This window comes from Aspergillus saccharolyticus, assembly GCF_003184585.1.
Source record: "Aspergillus saccharolyticus JOP 1030-1 unplaced genomic scaffold BP01scaffold_5, whole genome shotgun sequence".
NCBI classification, from domain to species: domain Eukaryota; kingdom Fungi; phylum Ascomycota; class Eurotiomycetes; order Eurotiales; family Aspergillaceae; genus Aspergillus; species Aspergillus saccharolyticus.
In genome coordinates, this window is record NW_020290615.1 from 1,099,739 (window position 1) to 1,124,547 (window position 24,809).

The 24,809-nt window shown below is 21.7% G+C and overlaps 1 protein-coding gene across 1 annotated transcript; it reads left to right on the top strand.

Annotated features, from left to right (window-relative positions):
* Nucleotides 1-16,223: 16,223 nt before the first annotated feature.
* Nucleotides 16,224-18,038, top strand: BP01DRAFT_354166 (diacylglycerol/lipid kinase family protein). Its single transcript, XM_025574365.1, has one exon. The coding sequence runs from the start codon at nt 16,491-16,493 to the stop codon at nt 17,889-17,891; it is 1,401 nt and encodes a 466-aa protein (XP_025434290.1). The 5' UTR covers nt 16,224-16,490; the 3' UTR covers nt 17,892-18,038.
* The last annotated feature ends 6,771 nt before the right edge of the window (nt 18,039-24,809 follow it).

A 24,809-nucleotide genomic window follows, 5' to 3' on the forward strand; every position in this document is an offset into this window, starting at 1 on the left:
CCTAATCAGATAATATCTCTAATAATAACTATAATAGCTATAATAAAGTAAAAGATTATATATATAAGCTTATATAGTTTCTAACTAGAGTTAACTATACTTTATAGTAAACTTAGAATAATCTTAGTATATTAAATAATCTATCTCTTAATAAATAATAGTATTACTACCTTTACTATACTTTAAAATATAATACTTATTATATATATATTCATAAATAGTTGGATACTATTAATATAAATATAGTAGATATACTAACTACTAACTTAGTGAAATTCTATATAAAGTCTAATATAATAAATAAGACTACTAGATTATCTAATAGTATTATGATATATATAGATAACTCTAATATAAATATAACTTAAAGATTATTATAATATAATATATAGACTACTCTAGATAGTTTAAATATTAGCTTTATATTAATATACTAGAAGATTAATAGCTTAATAATTCTATAAAGAAGAGATAGAATAACAAGCAACCTGAATTATATATTTATAAAGTCTTTAAAAAGATTTAAAAATTATAGATAATATATTTATTAATCTATATATATAAGAAACAATATCTTATATAATAGAATATATTCTAATAGTATATCTAGTGTTTATTATATAGTAAATAATGATAGATTTATAAATTAGCTAATAACTATAAAGATATACTAGTTATTAATTTTAGAAGTACTAATAAACTTATTATTTCTAACTTATATTTAGTACTAATACTACAAGATATTATCTAAATACTTTGTGAATATACTTATATTACTATTATTAATATATATATATATACGCTTCTATTAATAGCTTATTGGAAGAAATAAATATAACTATTTAGTAGTTATTACTTATTATAGTTAAAAGCTTTTTTATATTATTATTATAGAATTTATAAATACTATATTCTATATTTCATATGAGATAGATCTTAAATTTTAGAAGTATAATGTATTTTACTATATATATATTATTAATCTAATTATATCATCTATAATTTTCAACTAGTATATAGAGTATCTCTATCTTAAATTTTAGTATCTATAGGATTTGGATATAAAAGTAGAATTATATAAAGTATTTATTAGTTTTTTTTCTATTTAATTATTTAATTATAAAATAGAGGATTTAGAACTTATTATACTAGTAGATAAGCTTACTACTATATAGTCTTATATTTTCCAAGATAATAGTAATTCTTAAGTACTATCTAAGGCTTACTATTTATCTAAAATACTATATTCTTTATTATATAAAATATACTTAACTACCCAGAAGTATAAGATATAATTATTAAACTAATTCTTTAATAATAAGAAATATAGTTATGAAGTCTATATCGTAGCTAGTAGTTAAAATTATATATTAAATATTAGACTTCTTTACTAATTAATAGAATAAGTTTAATAAGAATATTATATTTATATATTTCTATTCTAAATATTAACTATATATCAATCTTAATAAATTAAGAAAAGTATATAATATAGTTCCTTATTATATATTTACTAATATCTATAATAATCTTTTTAAATTATCTTTTTATATATAGATACCACTAGTTATATTCTAGATGAAATTCTTAATAAAATATAACTACTAATTAACTAAGTCTAAAGTATTTTATCTAGTAAAGATAATTAAGATCTATATCATAATTAAAATAGTCCATATATTCTCTCTTATCTATATTAATCATACTGGTATTATTAGTCTTATATAAAAGATTACTTTTAATATTATAGCATTTTAATATTTTAATCTATATTTAATATATATCTTCTAGTTTATTTAGTAATACTGTCTTATTATATACTATTATATAAATAAGATAAATAATCTGTACTATTATTTTAAATTATTTATTATTTAGGAATATTTTCTATACTTCTTTTAATTATAATAAATGAATTAATTTAGACTGTATTGATTATAATTAATATAGTAGCTATAGATATAATTATATTAGATATATTATCTAGAGAGTATGCTAACTTAATATATAATTATACAATAAGTATATTTTGAATATTAGATCTTAAGATATTATAAGATTTTAAAGTGCAATTATAATAAAAATATTCTCATAATTACTAAGCTATATATATTCTAGACATTATAAAATAATTCTAATATAGAGCTTCTATATATCCTTAAAGATAGTATTCTCTATATGCTTAAGTATATTATATAAATATAATTATAAGATAAATTAAGTACAAAAGATACTTCAATTTTAATTATTAAAGATAAATAAATCTATGCACTAAACTTAATATTTAAGCATATTTTTAAATTAATTCATAATAATAAATACTACTAAGAATTAAAAAATATCTTTAAATACTTAAAGAACTAGTTATCTACTAGAATAGATATCTATTTAAGTAGTATATTAAGTACTACTTCTTATATCTATTAAATAAAATATACTAATATAGATTATATGGGAATCCTTAACTAATTATTTTTTCTACTAATCTATTTTATATTACAATAATAGATTATATTATTAATCTACTACTAGTAAATATAATATTTATTAATACTATAGATATTAATAAATATAACTAATTAATAATATTTACTACTAAATTTATAAAATATATTAGCTTACTATTTAATAATAATAAATAGCTAGTACAATAATAAATAAAATATTTAGTGCTTTATTTATAGAAATATAACTAGAGAATACTATAAGTATTTATCTATAATTAAGATATATACTTTATAAGTATATTTTAGTAGAATATCTTTAAGAAACTTACTATCTTATAGTTATATCTCATTATCTAGTATTTCTAGATAGATAAATAAAGAGAGTATACTAATTAGATCTATTTATTTTTAATACTTATTAGTATAATTGATAGTTTATCTAGTATAGTTACAAAGATATTTCTATATAAACTTATATCTAGACTTAAGTTTCAAATTTATAGAATCTTATTAGATAATTATTTTAGAGATAAGATTTTTTAATTTATTTTAATACAATAGAAGTGTAGTTGATACGCTGGGCCCGAAGCCCTCCTTCTAGATGTCGAGGTGTCAAGATATCATAACCATACGAAGTTGTTTATTCTTGTCTTTCCTCTACACAAGATCCTAAATATAGATTAAAGAAAGATAGTAGAATAAGAAAGAAAAAGTCAAGAAAGAAAAAATTAGTATCTTATAAGATATAAGAAAGAAGAGTTGTATAATAAGTAGTGTTCTTATTATTTGATAATATTCATATTATATTTCATTATATAAGTTTATTAGAATAATAAGAGCTGTTATTATTATTATTATTATTATTATTATTATTATTATTCTTATTATTCTTATTATTCTTATTATTATTATTCTTATTATTATTATTCTTACGAGTATCTTCAACAAAAGCTGCTCTTGGGGATGGGATAGAAGCCCGTAGTATTACTATTATCATCCAGTATGATTGTATTCTTGTACTACTGGAGGAGTAATATAGTTATATACTTATTTAGAGATATATTTATATTTTCTTACTATTTATTTATAATATTCTTAAGAGTATTTTTAAGAAAATTAATAAGAAGTACAAACTCTATAAGTATAGCTTAGTAGGTTGAAGTAATTCTATTTATATAGTTAAGTATAGTAATAGCTACTATAGGATTTAGAGTAAGAGTATAATAGTTTTCTATAAAAGTATTATTCTATTATTTTTTATTCTTTTTATTAGTCTTAAGTACTAAATTAATAATATTTATATTAGATTGGTTCTCATTAATATAATAGTAGAGATAGTTATAGTTATATTTAGATTAAAATTGTAGAATTAGAGTAATTTACTATTCTAGTATTAATATATCTAAGAATTTAAAGTTATTAACTTTGTCTTAGATAATATTATCTAGATTTAAATATTTAATATTCTTCTAGAATACAATCTTATCTATCTTCTTTTATATAAATCTAGAATATTTATTAAAGCTAGAGACTAAAGAAATTAATATCTTTCTCTTTATAGTCTAAGCTATACTACTAGTTAGTTTTAATTAACTAAGCTCAATGTTAGTCTTATATATAGATGAAGTATCTATTTAGATAGAAGAGTAGATCTCTTATCTAATTTTAGTAGACTAAGTCTAATCTTTTATCTTCTATATAAATAGATTAAGAAGTATCTCTGAAGTAGATATCTAAAGTATTCAGATAATTATTTTAAAAAGCTTCTAAATACTAGTCTTGACTATTTCCTCAATCTAAGTAGATAAACATATTACTAGAATCTTAGATATTTCAGCTACTTTATTAGAATAAAGAATATAATTAATAGATAACTTTAGAACTAATAGAATAGAATTATCTTCTTAGTTATCTAAATCTATATCTAATCTAGGACTGAGTAGTTAATTATCTTTATTCTAAGAAATATAGATATTTAGTATTTTAACTAATAACTTAGAAGAAATCTAATTTAATAGTAGTAAAAGAATAGTTTTTTTATTATTGTTATTATAAATATAAAGTATTATAAGATTACTATTATAAGAATACTATATATTAGTTTTACTTAAACTTAACTAGTTTAGTTTATTTTAATTAAAATAGTCTATAATATTATAACTTATTATAATAATAAGTATTTATGTATTATTAATAATCTTATAAATATTCTTAGACTAAGTAAGATAATAATTTATTTATATCCTATTCTTTAGTAGATTATTAGTCTTTATTTTTTACTATTCTACTAAAAGTTAAGATTACTAGAAGTAAATAATATTTTTATAGAAAATATCTTTTTTTTATATAGTAGAATATTATTAGAATTATAGATATAAATTAAAATAATTTTACTAATTAGAACTTTATCTATATAAAATAGATTTTTATAAGTAAAATTGATATTATAGTTTACTTATTTTATTTAGTCACTGGTAGAAGCTTAAATATAAGATAGATAAGCTAGTTAAATAGATATATATTATATAATAGCTATCTAAAGATAATCAGATTCTAGTGTTTAACTATTAAGAGTCTTTGTATCTATATAACTTAGTTATATTTCATCTATTTAATCTTATTATTCTTTATCTTTCTAAATATAGATATAACTAGATCTTTATTATTAAGCTTTTATATTCTAGTATAGGTAGTTTTCTAGTTAGCTAATATATACTATCTTTATAATATTAACAGTATATTCTCTAGAAATATAATAACTTTAGAAATAAAGGAAAAGTTAAATATAATAGTATTTAAAAAAATAAGATTTATAATAGAGAATATTTAAATAGTATCTAGAGTATATAATAGTATACTAAAGGAAAGGAATAAGTAAATATTTATAAATAATAGAATAGAAAAGTAAAGTATTAAAGAAGAGAAGTTTCAAATTATATTATAAAAAGAATAAGAAAATAGTAATAAGAGAATAGATTAAGAAAAAGAAGTATTATTAAGTAACTAGAGAGATACTTATATAGTGACTACTTAGTAAATAATTACTAAATAGATTAGATAGTCTACTTAAAATTCTATATTAAGTCTACTATATTAATATTTATCTTCTTTATTTATTTATTTCTCTTAGGACTATATCTAATAAAATAAACTAGATACTTAGTTATTCTTATACTATCTCTTCTATATCTTTTCTATACTAGTCTACTTATAAGAATATCTTAAGTATCTTTCCATTACTTATTTTTCTATATAGAAGATAATTTAGTATATTAGTAATTATAAAAGTCTTTAGTTTTAGATACTAATTTAAGTTATATCACTAAGATAATAAAATAGATTTATTAATTTTATAAGATCTTAAGATAATATACTAGTCTTCTAAACTCTTTTTGAGATATAAAATAGATTTATATATTAAGAGTTAAGCTTCTCTTTAATTATCTTTAACTTATCTTTTTTTATTAGAAGACTATATTTCTTATAAAGTCTAAAATAAATACTAGTTTCTATATTAACTTCTATAGACTAATTATTTATATTATAGATATACTTTATCTAAATAGCTATAAACTTATATACTTCTTTAGTATCTAGATAGAATTTAAAATACTATTCTATAAGTAAATATCTAGTCTATATCTAGGGATTTACTAGAGATATATTATATATAAGATTATATAGACTTATCTTTATAGTTAAGCTAGATAAGCTATTGATCCAACTAATAATCTAAGATAGAAATTATATTTATCTAGTATAGTAATTCTTCATATATATATATTAGAGTACTATTTTAATAGTTTGATTTATTTTTTCTATCTATTAATCTGTCTATAGATAATATATAGTAGAATAGTATTATTATATATTTAGCTTCTTAAATATTCTAGACTAGAAACTACTAAGAAATTAAGTATATTAATTAGATATAAAGATATATAATAGTCTCTAGTTATATTCTTACAGATATGATACTATTTAGATTTCTAAAGACTATAAGCTGATTATACTCTTCTAGCATATTAATAGCTACTTTATAGATAGATAGATATTTAACTAGTAGCAAGTTAATAATAAAGTCTATTATTATAGTATAAAAGAAAATTACTAGTAAGATAATTAGTTATAGACTACTCAAAGATATATATATATAATTTTATAAGTATTCTAGGAAATAATATATATACTTGTCTAGTATAGTATAGCTTTAATATAATATAAAATCTTAGAGAATAATAATATATTTATTAGTATCCTAATATCTATTATTATTTTAATTCACATAGAAAAGATTCTTTAAAAGATAATAAGATATATATAATTAACATTCTTAATATATATAAGCTGGGTTAGTAGTATCTAGAAAAACTATAATATTCTTAAGTATATAGAGTAAGCTATCTTTAAAAATATATAGTAGATTTATTATAGAATTGTTTTATAGTATCTAGATAATACTAGATATTTATATATCTTTTAGATAGACTATATAAATATATTCTTTGAAATTATCTATTAATAAGATTATTAAAGTACTATACTCTATTATCTTATAGTAGTAGATATACTATTTATTTTATAGACTTAGAATACTATTATTCTATATAACTACTAATTCTACTTTTAGAAGATTATTAAGATTAAATAGTATATATAGTATCTTTAATAGAAAGTTAGAATAATCTATCTATAGGACTATTTATCTTTTTTAATCTATAGTATATCTTAAGATATTATTCTTATATAAATTAGAATATATAAGTAAGATAGAGATTAAGATACTTTAGTATAATTATATCAAAGATTATTTTCTAAGAAAATCTACTATACTTATATAGTCTATATATACTACTATTAGTATATATATAGCTTTAAGATAGTATCTTATTTTATAAGTTATCTATATATAAGATAAGAGATTTTAATCTCTATTAATTAGTAAATATACTTATATAGAGTAAGTACTCTACTTAGAAAGAGAACTAATTATATTTAAATATATAGAAATAGTTTAGAGATCTTTATATAAGTCTTCTTTGAATTAATATAATATAAGATAATACTATACTCTTTTCTAGATATATCTAGATTAATATATAGCTATTATTTAGATTTACATTAGAAGTATACTAGTATCAGTCTATTCTCTTATTATAGATTCTTGAATATAGTAAGCTCTTGAGATATTAGTATTTATATAGTCTTTATAGAGTATATCTTTTAGTTTTAGTCTTTTTAGCTTAGTAAGCTTTTAAGTAGAATAATCTTCTACTTCTAAAGTAGCTATATATAAGTAGTATATTATAATATTCTATATCTAAGATAGCTTATAATTCTAGGATAATATTCTAAGACTAATAATATAGTAGAAAATAATAGAGAATAGATAGCTACTCATTTTTCTTTAGAAGTAGATAGTCTTAGATTATCTATATATTATTTCTAGAAGCTATACTAATAGAAATACTATAAAGATCTTTATTAATTCTAGCTTAATATTTATTATCTATAGATATCTGAATACTTAATATAGAGACTTAATATACTAGTTAAGATCTAATAATATAATAATAAGATTATTAATATCGACTTTATAGACTATATAAAACTTCTTAAAATTAAGATCTATCTATATTTAAATATATAGAATAGAATTAATAAATTTTATAATTATAATATAAAATATCTCTTAGTCTTAATATATTATAATAGTAAGAGAGTTATAATATATATATTTGATTAACTACTTAAAATAGAAATATTTATAGATATCTACTACTATAATATAAGTATATTCTATTACTAGCTGAATAATACTATGTTAGAATAGAACTAGATAGAGATCTAGTATAATTTTCTTATTTACTTCTTATAAGTCTACTATAGTATATTCTTTGACTATTCTAGTACCTATAATTAGATTAACTACTATTCTTTAGACTATAAAGATAGAATATACTATTAGAATACAACTCTAAATAAAAGATATCTTACTCTAGATAAAAAGAGAATTAAATATTTTATTAATAATCTTCTAATCTTATTTACTAATATAGTATATTTATAGCTATAGTAGCTTAGGATTTTTCTTTATAGATATTTCTAGTTATTAGTATTTGAGTATATTAGTAATTCTAATATTAGATTTACTTAGCTTTATCTATATTAATAATAATTAATTACCTGGGTAAGATAATAGATTACTATAGAATCTATACTATAGATAACTTGATGCCTTGGTAATATAGTAGTATTTTTAGATATAAAATAGAGTAGTTTATAGTCTTTAAATAGTTATAGTCTTTTATTTAGAATATCTATATCTAGAATAGACTCTGTGTCTAGATTCTCTTTTTATAGCTGTTGCTATATAGCTATCTATAATATTAATATTTTCTATTATTTGATTTCTATTTATTAATTTATAGATTATAATATTAGAATAGTATTAATTATTTATTATTTATAATCTTTTTATCTTATGAATACTTTTAAAGCTCTATAATATATACTAACTATTCTTTAATATAGACCTAATATATATTCTTAAATAGAGATTAAATAAAATAATAATACTAAGATCTATTAAGACTAAGTAGATTAGAGTATCTTAGTTTTTCTATATATTATAGTAAATATTTAAAATTATACTTATTTCGATAATATATAAGCTTAGATATAGTTTTTAGCTTAGTATATAGTAGTGAATTTATTATCTAGATAGAAATAGAATTTAAAGTAACTAAATATATAGAGACTATAAGATTCTTATAAGATAAAGATTTAAAGATATAGTCTATATCTTTAGATAAGTCTATCTTTATATAGATTAGTATATATATTATACTATAGACTAGTATAATAATATGTTTTACTAAATAGATAGATATATTTATATAGTCCTCTAGGTATACTTTTTAATAGTAGTAATTAAGTAAGATACTCTTATAACTAATTATATTTATATTAATAAGTATATTAGCTTTGAACTTAGGATTATTTATAATCAATACTCTTATAGTAATATAACTATATTAATATTCAATATTTAAAAGCTTAATTAGAGGACTAATATTCTTCAATTCTATTATAATATTTAGAAAATATATACAAAAAATAATACATTTACTTATAGTAAACTTAGAAGGAATACTACTAATGTAAATATCTTTACTAATAGAGTAAAACTAGATATTTTCAATACTTAAGATAAGAACTTTACTAATAAGAATAAAGCTATAATCTATATCTAAATATATAACTCTTAGATTAGTCTTCTTATTAAAATCTATTATAATTATAGCTATATACTATATGTAGAGTATATTAAGATTAGTATCCTCTTTATAACTAGTAGAGATAAATATATTATTAGATAGTTTAAAATATATTAGTATAGTATCTCTTCTTATTAGTAGTATTATATTAGAGACTTTTAAAGATAATATATCTTCTTAACTATATATTTTATTAGGTTAATCTTTTATATCTCTTATTACTAAGTAGAGTAGTCTATATTTCTTTATTATATTTATTATAGACTTTATAAATAATAGAAGACATAGCTTATCTTAGATTAATATTAAGATCTTCAAGAGATCTTCAGTATTATATTTCTTACTACTATATAAGAAATATATTAATATAAGTTATCATAAGATACGAAAATAATATAATAGTAGTTATACATTGCTACTAAACTATTAGATTTATTATTAGAGAAAGAGGAGATAAAATATAAATAATTATTTTTATTCTTATAGTTAAACTACTAATTATTATAAGTATTACTATAGTAATTACTATAATATATATTAATCTAATTCTTATAATAGTTATATCTTTTATTATAGATATAATAGATATTATTAAGATTATTAGATATAGTAAAATTAGGTAAAGTAGTATATAATTAATATTATAGCTAATAATTATCTTAGATACTCAATAGATATACTATAGTTTATTATTATAATTCTAGAACTATTTAGTATCTCTAGAATCAGTATTTCTATTCTTTATCTTATTCTAAGGATAATTAGCTAAAAGTAATTATCTAGAATATAGACTATAGCTATAACTATAGTTTATCTTATTCCAGTATATTCTATCTATTCTAAAGGAAATATTTATTATTATTCTAGTAATTAGTATTTGGATCCATATTAGTAAATTAAGACTTTCTATAATTAAGATTATTATACTGATTATAATTATACTAGAATCTATAGAAGTTTTTAAAAGAATAGTTACTATAGTAGTTTCTATTATATTAATTTCTTGAATATTTCTAAGAATGATTATATTCTTGATAGTTATTATTAAAATAATCTTAATATATATTAATATAGTATTTCTAATAATAATATTCGTTTTAATAGTTATTTATATAATAGTTAGATCTATATCACTATCTTTATTAGACTTTCTATCTATTATCTGACTATCTTTACTATAGTAATATCTTACGATTAAGATAATTAAGGAATTTAACTATTATTATACTTTATATAGATAGATTAATACTAGTAGTAAGATTAGAATAAAGATATATCTATAATTATATTAATTAATTATAGATATTATTGATATAGAAGATCTTATAGTTATATATAATATCTTAGATAAATATCTAGATTAACTTATCTTAATATATATTTATCTTTCTATAATTACTAATTACTTATAGATAGATAAGAGTATAAGTTATATTAGATTTAAAGTAAATATATAGATATATAGGTCTTGAAATATTTCATCTTATAAATATATATCTTTTTTATACTTACTAAATATAAGATACTAATTAAAAGCTATATTATAAAAATAACTAGTAGTACTTTAATATACTACTAGTTCTTAGTATACTTAAATTATATCTCTAACTTAATTAATAAAAAGATTAATATTCTTAAACTATATAATATATTCTTATTATTTAAGATATTAATCTATCTTTATATCTAAAAAAAATAGAAAATATTATTAGATTTTAAAGCTTATATATATTAGACTAATTATTAATTATTATTATTAGTATTTCAATGTCTATAGTTAGAGTATTATTATTCTTTATATTTATTTTTTCTATACTATTTTCAATTCTATTAGTTATAATTTTACTTAAAATTATAGAAATACTAATTTATACTTCTTAACTTTATTATAATTTTAGTAAGCTAGAATTATATTATATTATTATATTTATTATCTACTAGGCTATATGAGGAGCTTAGCTTAGCTTTTATTATTATTATAGTATCTAATCAATTCTATAAATAAGATTATATAGATTCTAGAAACTTTCTATTTAATATAGATAGATTAAAAGATATAAATAAATTAAAAGTAGAAGAAAAGAATATACTAGAATCTAGTAAAAGATAAAGGGAAAGAGATAGTTTCTTTGAATTATCTATTACTATTAGAATATATAGAATATAGATATTTATTAAATAAGAAAAAAGATAGTAGATTTAGTTCTAGAGTAGAGAAAGATACTCTAGGAATTAATATTAAAGTAGAGAAAGATACTTTAGATAGAAATATTATAGATATTAAAGATATAGATTTAGAAGATACTAATAATATAGATTTCGATTCTAAGTATAATATTCTTAACATAGGGACTTTATAAAAATATTACAACTAAGATTTAGTAGAAGTACTTAAAAGTTATATAAATAATATAAATACTTCTAGAATTAGCTATCTTAGTATCTATAGGGTCTAATATTTAGATATTTTATTAATATTCTTCTAAAGAATATCTATAAAAGAGAAGAGAATTAAAACTTTTCTAAAGAAGATTAGATCTTCTAGTATCTCTACTTCTATAAATCTTAGAAGTTTAGATTTAAATAATACTCTACTAATAGATTAGGATCTTAATCTTATATATTTAAGAGATTAATCTAGATTAATCTCTAGAATTAATTATTCTATTAGTTAGCATATATATATAGACTTTAGAGGTAGAAATTTAATAAGATATCTAAATTCTCTAATAGTCTTATTCAAAACAAATAAATAATTAATATCTCAATTGGGAGAATAGAGACTAATATCTACTAATTTAAGTAATTTAGATATTCTAATAATATAGATAATATAGTATACTATATTTTTATCTAGTTAGTAGATATATCAGCCTCTTAATATATTATAGAATATTATAATCTAATAGTCTAGTTTAGTATATTACAGATATTTCTATATAAGAAAAATAATCAGAAATCCTAGCTAGTAGTAAAGAAAATATGAGATAAAGATAGTAGAGAAGTAATCTCTATACTCTAAAAATAAATCTAGAGAAATCTAAGATTATTTAGAATAGATTATTAATTTATAGTTAATATATTAGATCTGAAGTCTTCTTTCTAGATATTAAGATATTAAGATATTATAATTATATAAAGTTATTTATTCTTCTTGTCTTTCCTCTATATGAGATTCTAAATATAGATTAAAGAAAGACAGTAGGATAAGGAAGGAAGGTTAAGGAAGGAAGGATCAGTGCCTCATAAGACACAAGGAAGGAAAGTTGTCCAACAAGAAGTATATAACTTTACTACTACTAATAGAAAATAAATTTATAACTAAAATTATAAGCTAATTCAATTTAATAAGAAAGATAAGATCTATCTTTATTTTTATAAAGAATATATAATTCTAATAAGATATAGAAAGATTTTAAAAAAAAAATTAAATTATTAATATATTAGTTCTCTAACTATATCTAAGTAAATTAATTATTTAGTCTATTATTTAAAGCTTTCTAAGTCTTTGAGAATCTATTTAGTAGTATTAATCTTCTAATTAAAATCTACTTTAAATAAAATCAATCTATATAACTAGTAATATACTAAACTATATCTAGTTATAAAAGAAATCTATCTAAGAGATAAAAAGTATAAAATTTATTATATTCTTATTTTTAAATTTATATATAGTATACTATTAAAAGATAGTAATTAGTTAAATAAGTATTTGATATACTATACTAGCTATAGATCTAAATATAACAAGTAAAAAAAATAAAAAATATCTCAATATAAAAGATCTTTTCTATAATTTTAAGACTTTATAATATATTCTTTCTAATATCTATTATCTTTATCTTCTCTACTCTTTTACTTCTTTTTTGATCTTTTATCTGTAATATTTATTTCTTATTATATACTTAATATCTCTAACTATTATTCTACTTAACTATCTTAAGTATATATTAGTTTATAAGAAAATAGTAGAAGTATCTAGATCTCTAATAAATAAATGTTTGGAAGATAATATTCTAGATATAATTTAATTATATAAAAAATACACTACTAGAATTACTTTTAAACTAGAACTACTATTATGCGAGTAGCTCTTATAAGATATCTATCTTAGTAATATTTAGATTCTACTAATTATTTATAAATTATTAATAGTAGATAGAAGTCTCTACTATCTAGCTAATTTTAGTAACTAAGAAAATCTATATTAATTCTATATTTTTTCTAGTAAAGTTTTTATTTTCTATATGTATAAGAAGTTTTTTTTTTCTATTTATTAATATATCTATATTTTTTACAATTAGTTTCGATTATTCTATAAATCTAACTACTAAGTATATAGTATTCTATAAATGTTACTAGATAAATAATAACTACTATAGTTAAAATAAACTCTATTATAGTAAATAGTTCTACTATTAATAAATCTAATATTATTCAAGCTATTTCTTTCTATATTTTATATACTATTCTATAGTAGAACTTCTCTATATCTATCTACATAGACTATAAGGAAGACTATATACTTTACTGTAGTAAAAAAACAAAAGTTTTAAAACTTTAGAATCTTATAGTAAAAAATCTACTTTTAGATCTTATTTTATCTATAAATCTATTCTCAGATAAGCTATAGAATTGAATATTTATATCTAGTAGTCTATAAATATAAGTAAAATTCTTAAATAAGTATCTATTATCTCTAGCTACTATATCTACTTCTAAGAAGACTAATATTACTATTCTTTCTATCTTATCTTAATATATTTTCTTAGCTCCAAATATTATATCTAATATTTTTATCGTATTAAATATTATATCTAATACTTTAAACTACTAAATATCTCTTTTGATATTCTTAAATTACTAAATATCTCTTCTAATACTTCTAAACTAATAAACATATTATATATTTTAGAACTAGCTATATTATTAGTTAAGTTTTAGTTAAGTTAATTATAAAGAGAGATATAGTAATAATCTTAGTTTTTAGCTTTACTAAATAGTCTAGATTTATATAAAAGAAGATAGATAAGATTATATTTTAGAAGAATATTAGATATTAGAATCTAACTAATACTATCTAAGATAAAGTTAATAATTTTAAATATTTAGATAAATTTATACTAGAATAATATATTATTTTGATTCTTAGACTTTGAACTAACTATAATTATAATTCTCCTTACTATTATGTTAATTAGAATTAATTTAAAATAGATATAGTTAATCTAGTATTTAAAGTTAATAAGAAGAATAAAAGATAATATGATATTACTTTTATAGTAAACTAATATACTCTTACTCTAAACTCTATAGTAGCTATTACTATACTTAATTAGATGAATAGAATCACTTTAAACGTCTAAGCTATATTTATAGAATTTATATCTCTTATTAATATTCTTAAAGATATTCTTAAGAATATTGTAAATAAAAAAATACTAGTATATTTTAGAAAGAATATATAATTATATTACTTCTTTAGTAGTATAAGAATATAACTGTACTAGATGATAATAAGAATACTACTAATTTTATCTTATTTCTAAGAAATCTTTACTAGAGATAATAATAATAATAACTTATACTATTCTAATAAACTTATATATTAATAAAATAATAAGAATATTATAAGGATAAGAAGACTACTCATTAATTAACTATTCTTTCTTTCTTCTTTATTAGTCTTCTATATTTAGAATCTCACTTTATGGAAGATAAATAAAGAAATCAACAACTTTGTATGGTCATGATATCTTGATGTCTTGGTGTCTAAGAAGGGCCTCGAGCCCAGCATATCAACTACAGACTACTTAAAATACTATTACTACTATAAGGGCTAAGATGGTGAAATAGCGTGATGAACGAATAGCCTTGCGAGACCAAAGGTGCCAGTTGATTGCCTTAAGGTGTTGTTGCTAATCTGCCTGATCCGCGAGTCACACGCCCCCTAGATAGGAGGTCGCAGCCTGCTCGCTTAGTTATCACGTGATTGGTGCCTGAGGCCTGCTATATAGATTTCCCTTCGCGACTAACCGCGAAGGTTGGAAGGGTTGCTTTAGCCCTTACAACTACAAAATATAGTGCAGTATAGAATATTTTATAGTAAGAAGACTATATTATAGTAAAATATTATATTATAGTTATAATATATTACTTTAATAAAATCTAATAATAATAATATCTTATAGTAATAATGTCCCATAGTAATAATGTCCTATAGTAATAATATCTTACAGTAGTAATATCTTATATAAGAAGTCTATATTATAATAAGAAGATATATTATAGTTATAATATCTTCAAAAAATTGAATATATTTTATTTATCTAAGATATAATATATTAGAAATATGTAACAGCAGCAATAAGATATCCTGCAAAAACAAAGGGCTGGTATATCTAAGTTTATTATTACATCTCAGCTATGAAAACAGCTTCTCAACCATCCAAAAACCGTCCTAACAATACCCGAATCGACGGCATGGTTGTTATAAATCTCGACTAAATCGAAGCCGTCAGTCAGGCGGATGGGCCCCATGACCCCGCCTTCTTCCGAATCTCGACTAGCAAGCAAGCAACCGAAGAGGCAGGTTATCTCGGGAATCAGTATAGACGGACTCTCAGTTCTAACTTGAGGACCTTCATTCATAAGGGTGGACCTATAGCAGCCCCCCCCTGACTTGGCGCAACATCCACCTTTCCGGTCCGCTCTCCTGGTTAAAGGTTCCTTGGAAGGTATTTCCTTAAGGCATTGCACCAATATGACACCGGCACTAGTCACAGATGATGAGATATTTCAATGTGATTTACATGGACCTGTGATCCGATGCGAGATCGAGCGCATGCAGAAAGAGATCATCATCCCGATCAACGATTTGATTTGTATTCTGCCTAGAGGCAATAGACATGTTCTACTCTTTTTACGAAAGGATGAGAAAGGCAGGGAAACTTCCGACGAGTCCATGTCACTCCACACTATCCAGATACTCTCACTGCCCGAGCAGCTGTCACGGTTTCGCTGTGAAGGTGTACCTACCTACCTTGGAACTTCCAGCCGCGAGAAGGTGGAAAGATTGAACATTCACGTGATTATATCGAGCAACTCTGGGACAGGCACAGGCAAGAGCGTCTTCGAAAAAATAGTGAGACCTTTTTTATCGCAGATCGGTGTCTCGGAGTATGCGGTTCATGAGACCCAATCGTCACAGACAATCATTAAACTGTGTCGCGAAAGATTAATACCCCATGCCCAAGCAGGCATAAAGCAAACAGTTATTCTGCTTTCCGGTGACGGAGGCCTAACTGACATAATTGACTCGTTTCATGGTACAGCGATGCAATATTTCATTAAGCCAAATATTGCTCTAATCCCGACTGGAACAGGCAATGCCATGGCGAATTCGATTGGGCTCCTAGCAAGGCGAACAACTGGACTTTTGACATTATTGCAAGGGCGTCCCAACCCAATACCTGCATTCCTGGCCACCTTTTCCCCTGGTTCCGAACTTGTGATGGGAGCGGGCAGCAAGAAAGAGAATTTCAGCTTTCTTTCTCGCAGCCAAAGTGATCATCTTACAGTATATGGTAGTGTTGTCGCAAGTTGGGGTATGCATGCTACATTAGTGGCGGACAGTGACACTGCCGAGTACCGCAAGTTTGGAGCGGAGAGGTTCCAAATGGCTGCTAAGGAGATTCTTTTCCCTTCGAATGGCTGCCAGGCGCATAAGTTTCGCGGTCTTATCAGCTTCACATGGTTTGACAAGGAGACTGGCGAGCGACGGACAGACGCCTTACCACATGAAGAGCATATGTACGTGGTGGCGACTTTAGTGTCAAGCCTCGAACGAGGATTCACAATATCGCCTTCTTCAACACCTTTAGATGGCTGCTTGAGAATCATCCATTTTGGGCCAATGGCATCGGAACAGGTTCTAAACTTGTTGAGCGCTGCTTATCGAGGCGGGAAACACACCGATGATCCTAGAGTCACCTATCGCGAAGTTGAAAGCTTCCGAATAAGCTTTGACGAAGTTGATGAGAGATGGAGAAGAGTCTGTATAGATGGCAAGATTATTGCTGTTGGGCATGGTGGCTGGTTGAATGTACAGAAAGCCTCGGAGCACCGTCTCAACGTTCTACTACCTTCTCACATTGATGTCTAGAGAGAGACTGCTAGTGTGAGACTTGTGTTTCTAACATGTCACTTATAGCATGAGTTTGTGACTTTGGTACGCACATAGGCTACAATAGTGACGACAAGATACAGACGCTTTACTCTCCTAGGTCGCACATTCCAATACACAACCTGGGTCACTATGATGGTTAATATCTCCAAAGATTTAAGTACTTGTCCATGGGTGTAGGGCCAATGACGGAACCTTACACACCCCTGTACAGGCAGAGACAGAGCCTGCCTGCTGGGGCCAATGACGGAACCTTACACACCCCTGTACAGGCAGAGACAGAGCCTGCCTGCTGTGTACAGTGGGTACTGTATTGCCAACAACCACTGACAGTTATAAGTGTGAAGCAGCACAGTAGCACCGCTACAATTTTTAGGGTCACTGGTGCCAGGCTATATACAGTTAAATGGGGAAAATATGAGATCATGAATGTCTTGAAGATGTTGTGTTTTCTAAGAGGATCCCCAGGAGGATCCAGGGGAAGAAGGCCTCCGTACGGACGCAGTCAGGTGACAGTCGCCATGGTCAAAAAAATATAACAGCCTCGTCATATATATATATATATATAATGGTAGTAAATACATCACAGAGAGGATAGTAAGAATTAATCAATATTCATAATATAGTTATATTTAAAGTTAGCAATAGCATCTTCTATATAAATATTCTACTTATAGATCTATTTGTTATAATAAGAGCTATAGCTAATATACTATATCTTATATTTAGTATAAAGAGAATTATAACTATATCTTATAACTTACTTATTAAGAATATACTTAATCTTATACTAGTTATCTTTAATATCTTTAATAGAATTAGAAGAAATTTATTAGTAGCTAAATAGACTAATATTATCTATATAGTATTTTAATTGAATAATAGAGACAATCGAATAGACTTATTAATAGAGAAAAAAGTTAAGATATTATATTAACTATTATTATACTTTATAATCTAGTAAGGATTAGAAAACTAGAACTATAATTTATAATATAAATACTTTAGGTATAGAAGCTTATATCTCCAATATAGATAAAGTAAAACTTTATTATTAACATTAAAAATAATTAGTTAATATTTATAGTTATATATATATTTTTTTTAAATAATAGTATATTTTATTACTTCTTTAGTATTACTATAAGAGCTGTGTAAGGAATAAACAATAGGACTTATTCAAAACAATAGCCGTTCGGCCAGCATTACCCACAGTCACTAATTCATTCCTTGAATTAGGACTATAGATCTATTGGCCCTACTGATACGCCCACGTAATACTTTTCTTTCCTAAGAGAAGTTATAGAACTCTCTTAGTTTTTATAATCTTTTCTCTTCTTACAGCTCTTATAGTACGTAACTCACAGCCCTTATAATATATAATTAATTAAAAGTCTAGTAGAAATAGATCTTATTCTACTTTTTAATTAGCTAATATTCTTATAATAGATCTTATACTAGCCTAATCTTAACTCTTTTAGAGCTGAATACGGACTATAGTAGTAGTCTAAACCTATTTTAAAAGTTAATTATAATAGTAGTATATTCAGTAGTCTAACTAGATTCTAATCTATTTCAGTAGGCAAGACTAGGATTTAATCCTATAGTCTAAATCTAATTAGATCTAATTACTAAGGAAGAGGCTTATCTAGTCTTATTAAGAGTATAAGCCCTCACAGGTTTAAATCCTTAATTAGAGCAACTATAGATAAACTTGTAAGAAATAAATAATAGGACTTATTTAAAATAATAGATGTTCAGCTAGTATTACCCATAGTCATAATTTATTCCTTAAATTAGGACTATAGACCTATTGGCCCTACTAATACGCCCATGTGATACTTTTCTTCCCTAAAGGGAAGTTGTAGGGCTCTCTCAGCCCTTATAAGCTGGTAAAGTCTTGATATAAATATAGATTATCTAGAAAATACTTTAATAGATACTATGACTAGTAAAGCTTAATACTATATACAAGTATATAGAATAACTATCTTATAGATATATAATTAGAGATATTAATATATATAACTAGAGATAGAAGTAGTAATATCTAGATAGTACTATCTATCTTATATCAAGGGTTGAATAGCTTGTGTAGTAAAAGTAATAAGTAACTAATCTAAAGTTAAATTACTTAAAGAACTATTAAAAATAATCAGATCTTAATCTAATATTTATTTTATATAGAGAAGTCTATAGAGTAGAATTCTTAAAAAGTTTATTAGCTTAATATAAAGAACTATTAACTAGTAAATCCTATTTTACTAAATAATAAATAAAGATCTACTTTTAATAAAGAATCTAGATAAGACAGAACTTTGTAAGTTCTACTACTAGATAATTTACTAGCTTTAGTCTTTTAAATTATATATTTCTTTAGACTATATCTTCTCTAAAGAAGAATAGATAGATAGAATTATACTTTACTTAAGTTATTATTTAAGTACTACTATATTTTTAACTAGTTCTAGGGATTTCTAGCTAAATTATAAATATTTAATCTATTTTACTAGATACTTTTTATATTTACTATATTAATTTAGATACTAGATTTATTTATTTAAAATTTCTTCTATATAAAATTCTTTATTTTTATTTATTAATATTATATTTAACTACTAGTTCTTAAGTTCTTAAAATAATAATAGATTAGTAGCTCTAGATCTTAGTATATTTATATAGCTTATAGAATAAATTTTAGTAGATATAATTAATTAATATATATATAAGTCAACTAGCTTAACTATAGTAAACTTAGTATTATAGTACTCTAGTTTCTTAATAAAATTTTTTATAGTAATATTATAGAGATTTAGTTAGAATCTTATTATTTTCTTTATAGTAGAAGATAGAATTTTTTTACAAGTTAATATATCTCTTCTAAACTTTTTAAGTAGTAGCTATACTAAAGCTTACTATATCTTAGATTCTTTATAGTTTATTTAGAATATTCTAGACTTTAATCTAAGCTTTTTATCTTATTTCCTTAATCTATAGACTTAATTCAATATTAGTATTTAGAGACTTTATATAAAAGCTATATTTTAGAAATATAGACTTATTTCTATAGTTAATAAATCTCTATTATTTAGAAGTAGCTAGACTATAAATAAGAATCTATACTAGTTAATCTAGACTTAACTTATAAAGTATCTAAGAAAAATCTTAATGATTATTATTTTTCTTTTTATAGTACTATTTATTTTAGAATAATATATAATTAAAAGATCTCTACTAATTTCTATAATCCTATATAAAAGCTTCTAGAGCAAACTAATAAACTATAAATCTTAATCTAAAATAATAAGTTTAAATATTCTATACCTACTATTGAAAATTCAATTAAAATATCTATTATTATCTTAGTACTTATATCTACTATTAGTTTAACAATTACTTCTTTAGTTAACTAGTTAGTAATTACTATTATATTTCTAAATTTTCTAGATTTAAATAATTATATGATAAAATCTATAAAACTATCTTATTATAGATATTTAAATACTAGTAAAGATTTTAGAAGTGTCTACTTTGAATTTCTTTAGATCTAATTTGTTATATAGCTATTATAGTTATAGTAGAATTTATAGATATTCTTACCTATATATAATTAAAAGTATATATAAACTATTATCTTTTAGATATAATTCTATCTAGAATATCTAATAATAATATTATTATAGCTTTTCTATATAATTCTAGTTCTTAGAGACTCTAAGTTAAGAATTTAAAGATATTTCTAAAAGAATAAATATTTATTAGCATCTAGAATATACTTTATAATTAAGATCTTAAGCTTTAGCTTTTTAATTAGTTTAAATTTTTTTTAAATACTATTGTAGTAACTAGTAAGATCTTTATTACTATTTTTAGTCTACTTCTACTACTTATCTAGAAGTAGCTTATTCTAATCTATTAACTAATAGTTCTTATCCACTAGCTTCACTAGCTAGTTCTTAGAGTTAGTCTTTTTAGCTTTCTTAGAAATATCTTTCTTAATAGTTATCTAAATTAGAAGATCTTCTATAAAATCTTCTAATTTAAAGATAAGAAATAATAATTTCTAATTATAATATAGTTCAATATTTATTAATCTATATAGAATTAAAGACTTTCTCTAGACTTCTAGATATATGATGCTAGTACTAATATAGATAAGGTACTGATTTAAATAAAGTCTTTTTTTTTTTGATAATAATTAAAAATCTTATAAAAACTAGAAGCTTATTCTAATATATCTAATAGAAAAGTTCTTAGAGCATTTTCTTTTCTTTTTTTTATTAATATTTTTTCTAGATTAATAGTATAGTCTATTTTTAGATAATATAAAGAAAGATCTTTGATTCCCTTTAATTTAAATATCTTAAGAAATTAGTAGTACTAATAAAATAGCTTTTCCTTAATGTTTTTTAGAATTCTTAGAATAATTTAGTTTAAAAGAACATTTTTAATACTAGTTAAACTAATAGTAAAGATTTTAGTAGATTTCTTCTTTTTTATACAGTTCTTTTATATATATTAGATATTAATAGAAATAGAGTATATAGAATACTTCTTTTTCTAACTATATTTTATTTCTACTTCTAATCTTTTAATCTCTAATATAGAGTTTCTAGTCCAAATAATAGTATTTTAGTACTTTGTTTAGAGTAAATCTAGATTAATATTATATCTATAGAAATATAGATTTTCTACTATATCTAGTCTAATTTTAGTTAGCTAATTAATATAAGTCTTTCTTCTTTTAAATCTCTAACTTTTATAGAACTTAGTTTTTATATACTCTAATTAGTACTTATTTATCAAGATTTTACTAATTATTCTATATAGAATATAGCTATCTATTAGAGTTTCTATATAATAAATATAATTAATTAGATCTAAGATAATACATAATTGTTTTTTTATATTTCTTAGCTTTTTTTTAAAATATCTAATAATAAGTATCTACTAATTAATATTTTTTTAAAGTAACAATTTAGAAAAGGTTTTTTTTTTTTAACTAAGATAATTTCTTATCTTCTTCTTCTCTTAGAACTACTTTTAAAAAGTTAGATAACTAGCTATCTGATAAACTTCTTTTTAGTAGAATATATAGAGAAAGATAGAAATACTCAGTTATATAATAGATAAATATACTAATGTAATCAGACAGCGAACCGGTGCAACAGCGAACCGTTATTCCCCTATACAACTACCACTATAAAATTAGCAACTTGAGGATATTTTCAACTACAAGATATTAACAAAAGTAATATAGTAAACTATAATATATAAAGCTAGATAACATATACTATAAAGAGAATTTCAGCTACATTATCTTAGAATATAGTATAAAATATAGTATTTTTACTTGATTTATATAGCTTTACTAGACTGTAGACAGTATATTTAAAGTATAGTATATCTAAAATACACATAAATCTTATAATTAGATATATATTATTATAGTTTTATCTATGACTTATAATACTTCTATACAAAGAACTGTGTATTTTATTCAATTTATCTATTCTAACTAAAATAATGGAGTTGTGATTTTTATAATAGTAGTTATGTAGAAAAACAACAGTTCACTGTCACACTGGTTCGCTGTCCGATTACATTATAGTAGAAGTAGAGCTAGTCTTTTCTATATTTAATAAACTTCTCTTTAGGAATTTATTTTATATATTATTTTAACTTCTCTATAGCAGAGATCTTCTAGTTTATCTAGTTAAACTCTAAGTTGTCTATTTTATTCTTGATAACTATTATACTTAATTATAAGTTCTAAAAAAATTAAATTGATTTTCTAGAATTTATTTTTAATCTACTTAATCTATATATAAAAATTACTAAATCTTTTCTTTTTCTCTACTCTAATTAAACTAGTATTAAATAGTATTATTTAGAGTCTAGTATAGAATATTCTATTTATTATTATTATCTAACTAGTTTTATCTATTTATATTAATTAGTAGATAATTAATATCTATAATTAAGCTATTTTCAAAGTAATTATCATATTTAATTATAGAAAAATAGCTAATAATCTTCTTGTTCTATATAGAGTCTTTATAGTTAAGCTAAAGATATTCTACTAGATTTTCTATTTTGAGAAGATACTAGAATTTCTACTATTCTTTTTTATCTAGTAATTAATCTTTATTCTTATATCTCTAGTTAGTAGAATAAATATGCACTAGATCTACTCCATTTTATTTTAAATAAATTATATATTAATATAGATTTTAATCTTAATACTATTTAATTATCTAGAGAATATTATCTAGTCTTTTCTATTAAATACTTTAGATTAAAATATTCTTGATTTACTAATAGATATTACTAAATAGTTAGAACTAGAACTAATTAAGTGGTCTACTAGTTCTATTACTATATCTAGACTTATATCTTACTGATTACTTCTACTATTATAGTTTATTAGAATATTCTATCTATATTTATTTTATTATTTATAGAAAAGTAATTCTAAATATTAAGAGTTAAATATCTTATATACTAAAAGTAATAAATTCCTAATTTAAAGAAAAATTATTTAAAGAATTATCTAAAATAATTAGATCTTAATCTAATATTTATATTATATAGAAGAGTCTATAAAATAGAATTATTAGAAAATTTATTAGCTTGATATAAAGAACTATTAACTAGTAAGCTCTACGTTACCAGTCAATAGATAAAGATCTACTTCTAATAAAGAATTCAGACAGAGCAGAACTTTACAAGTTCTACTACTAGATAACTTACTGGCTTCAGCCTTTTACACTTTATAGAAGCGATTTATAAATACTAATATAAATTATCTATCATAATTAGAAATAAAAATAGTCTAATTATAAGACTAAAGATATTATAAAAGATACTTAGTCTAATCTTGGATTATTTATATAA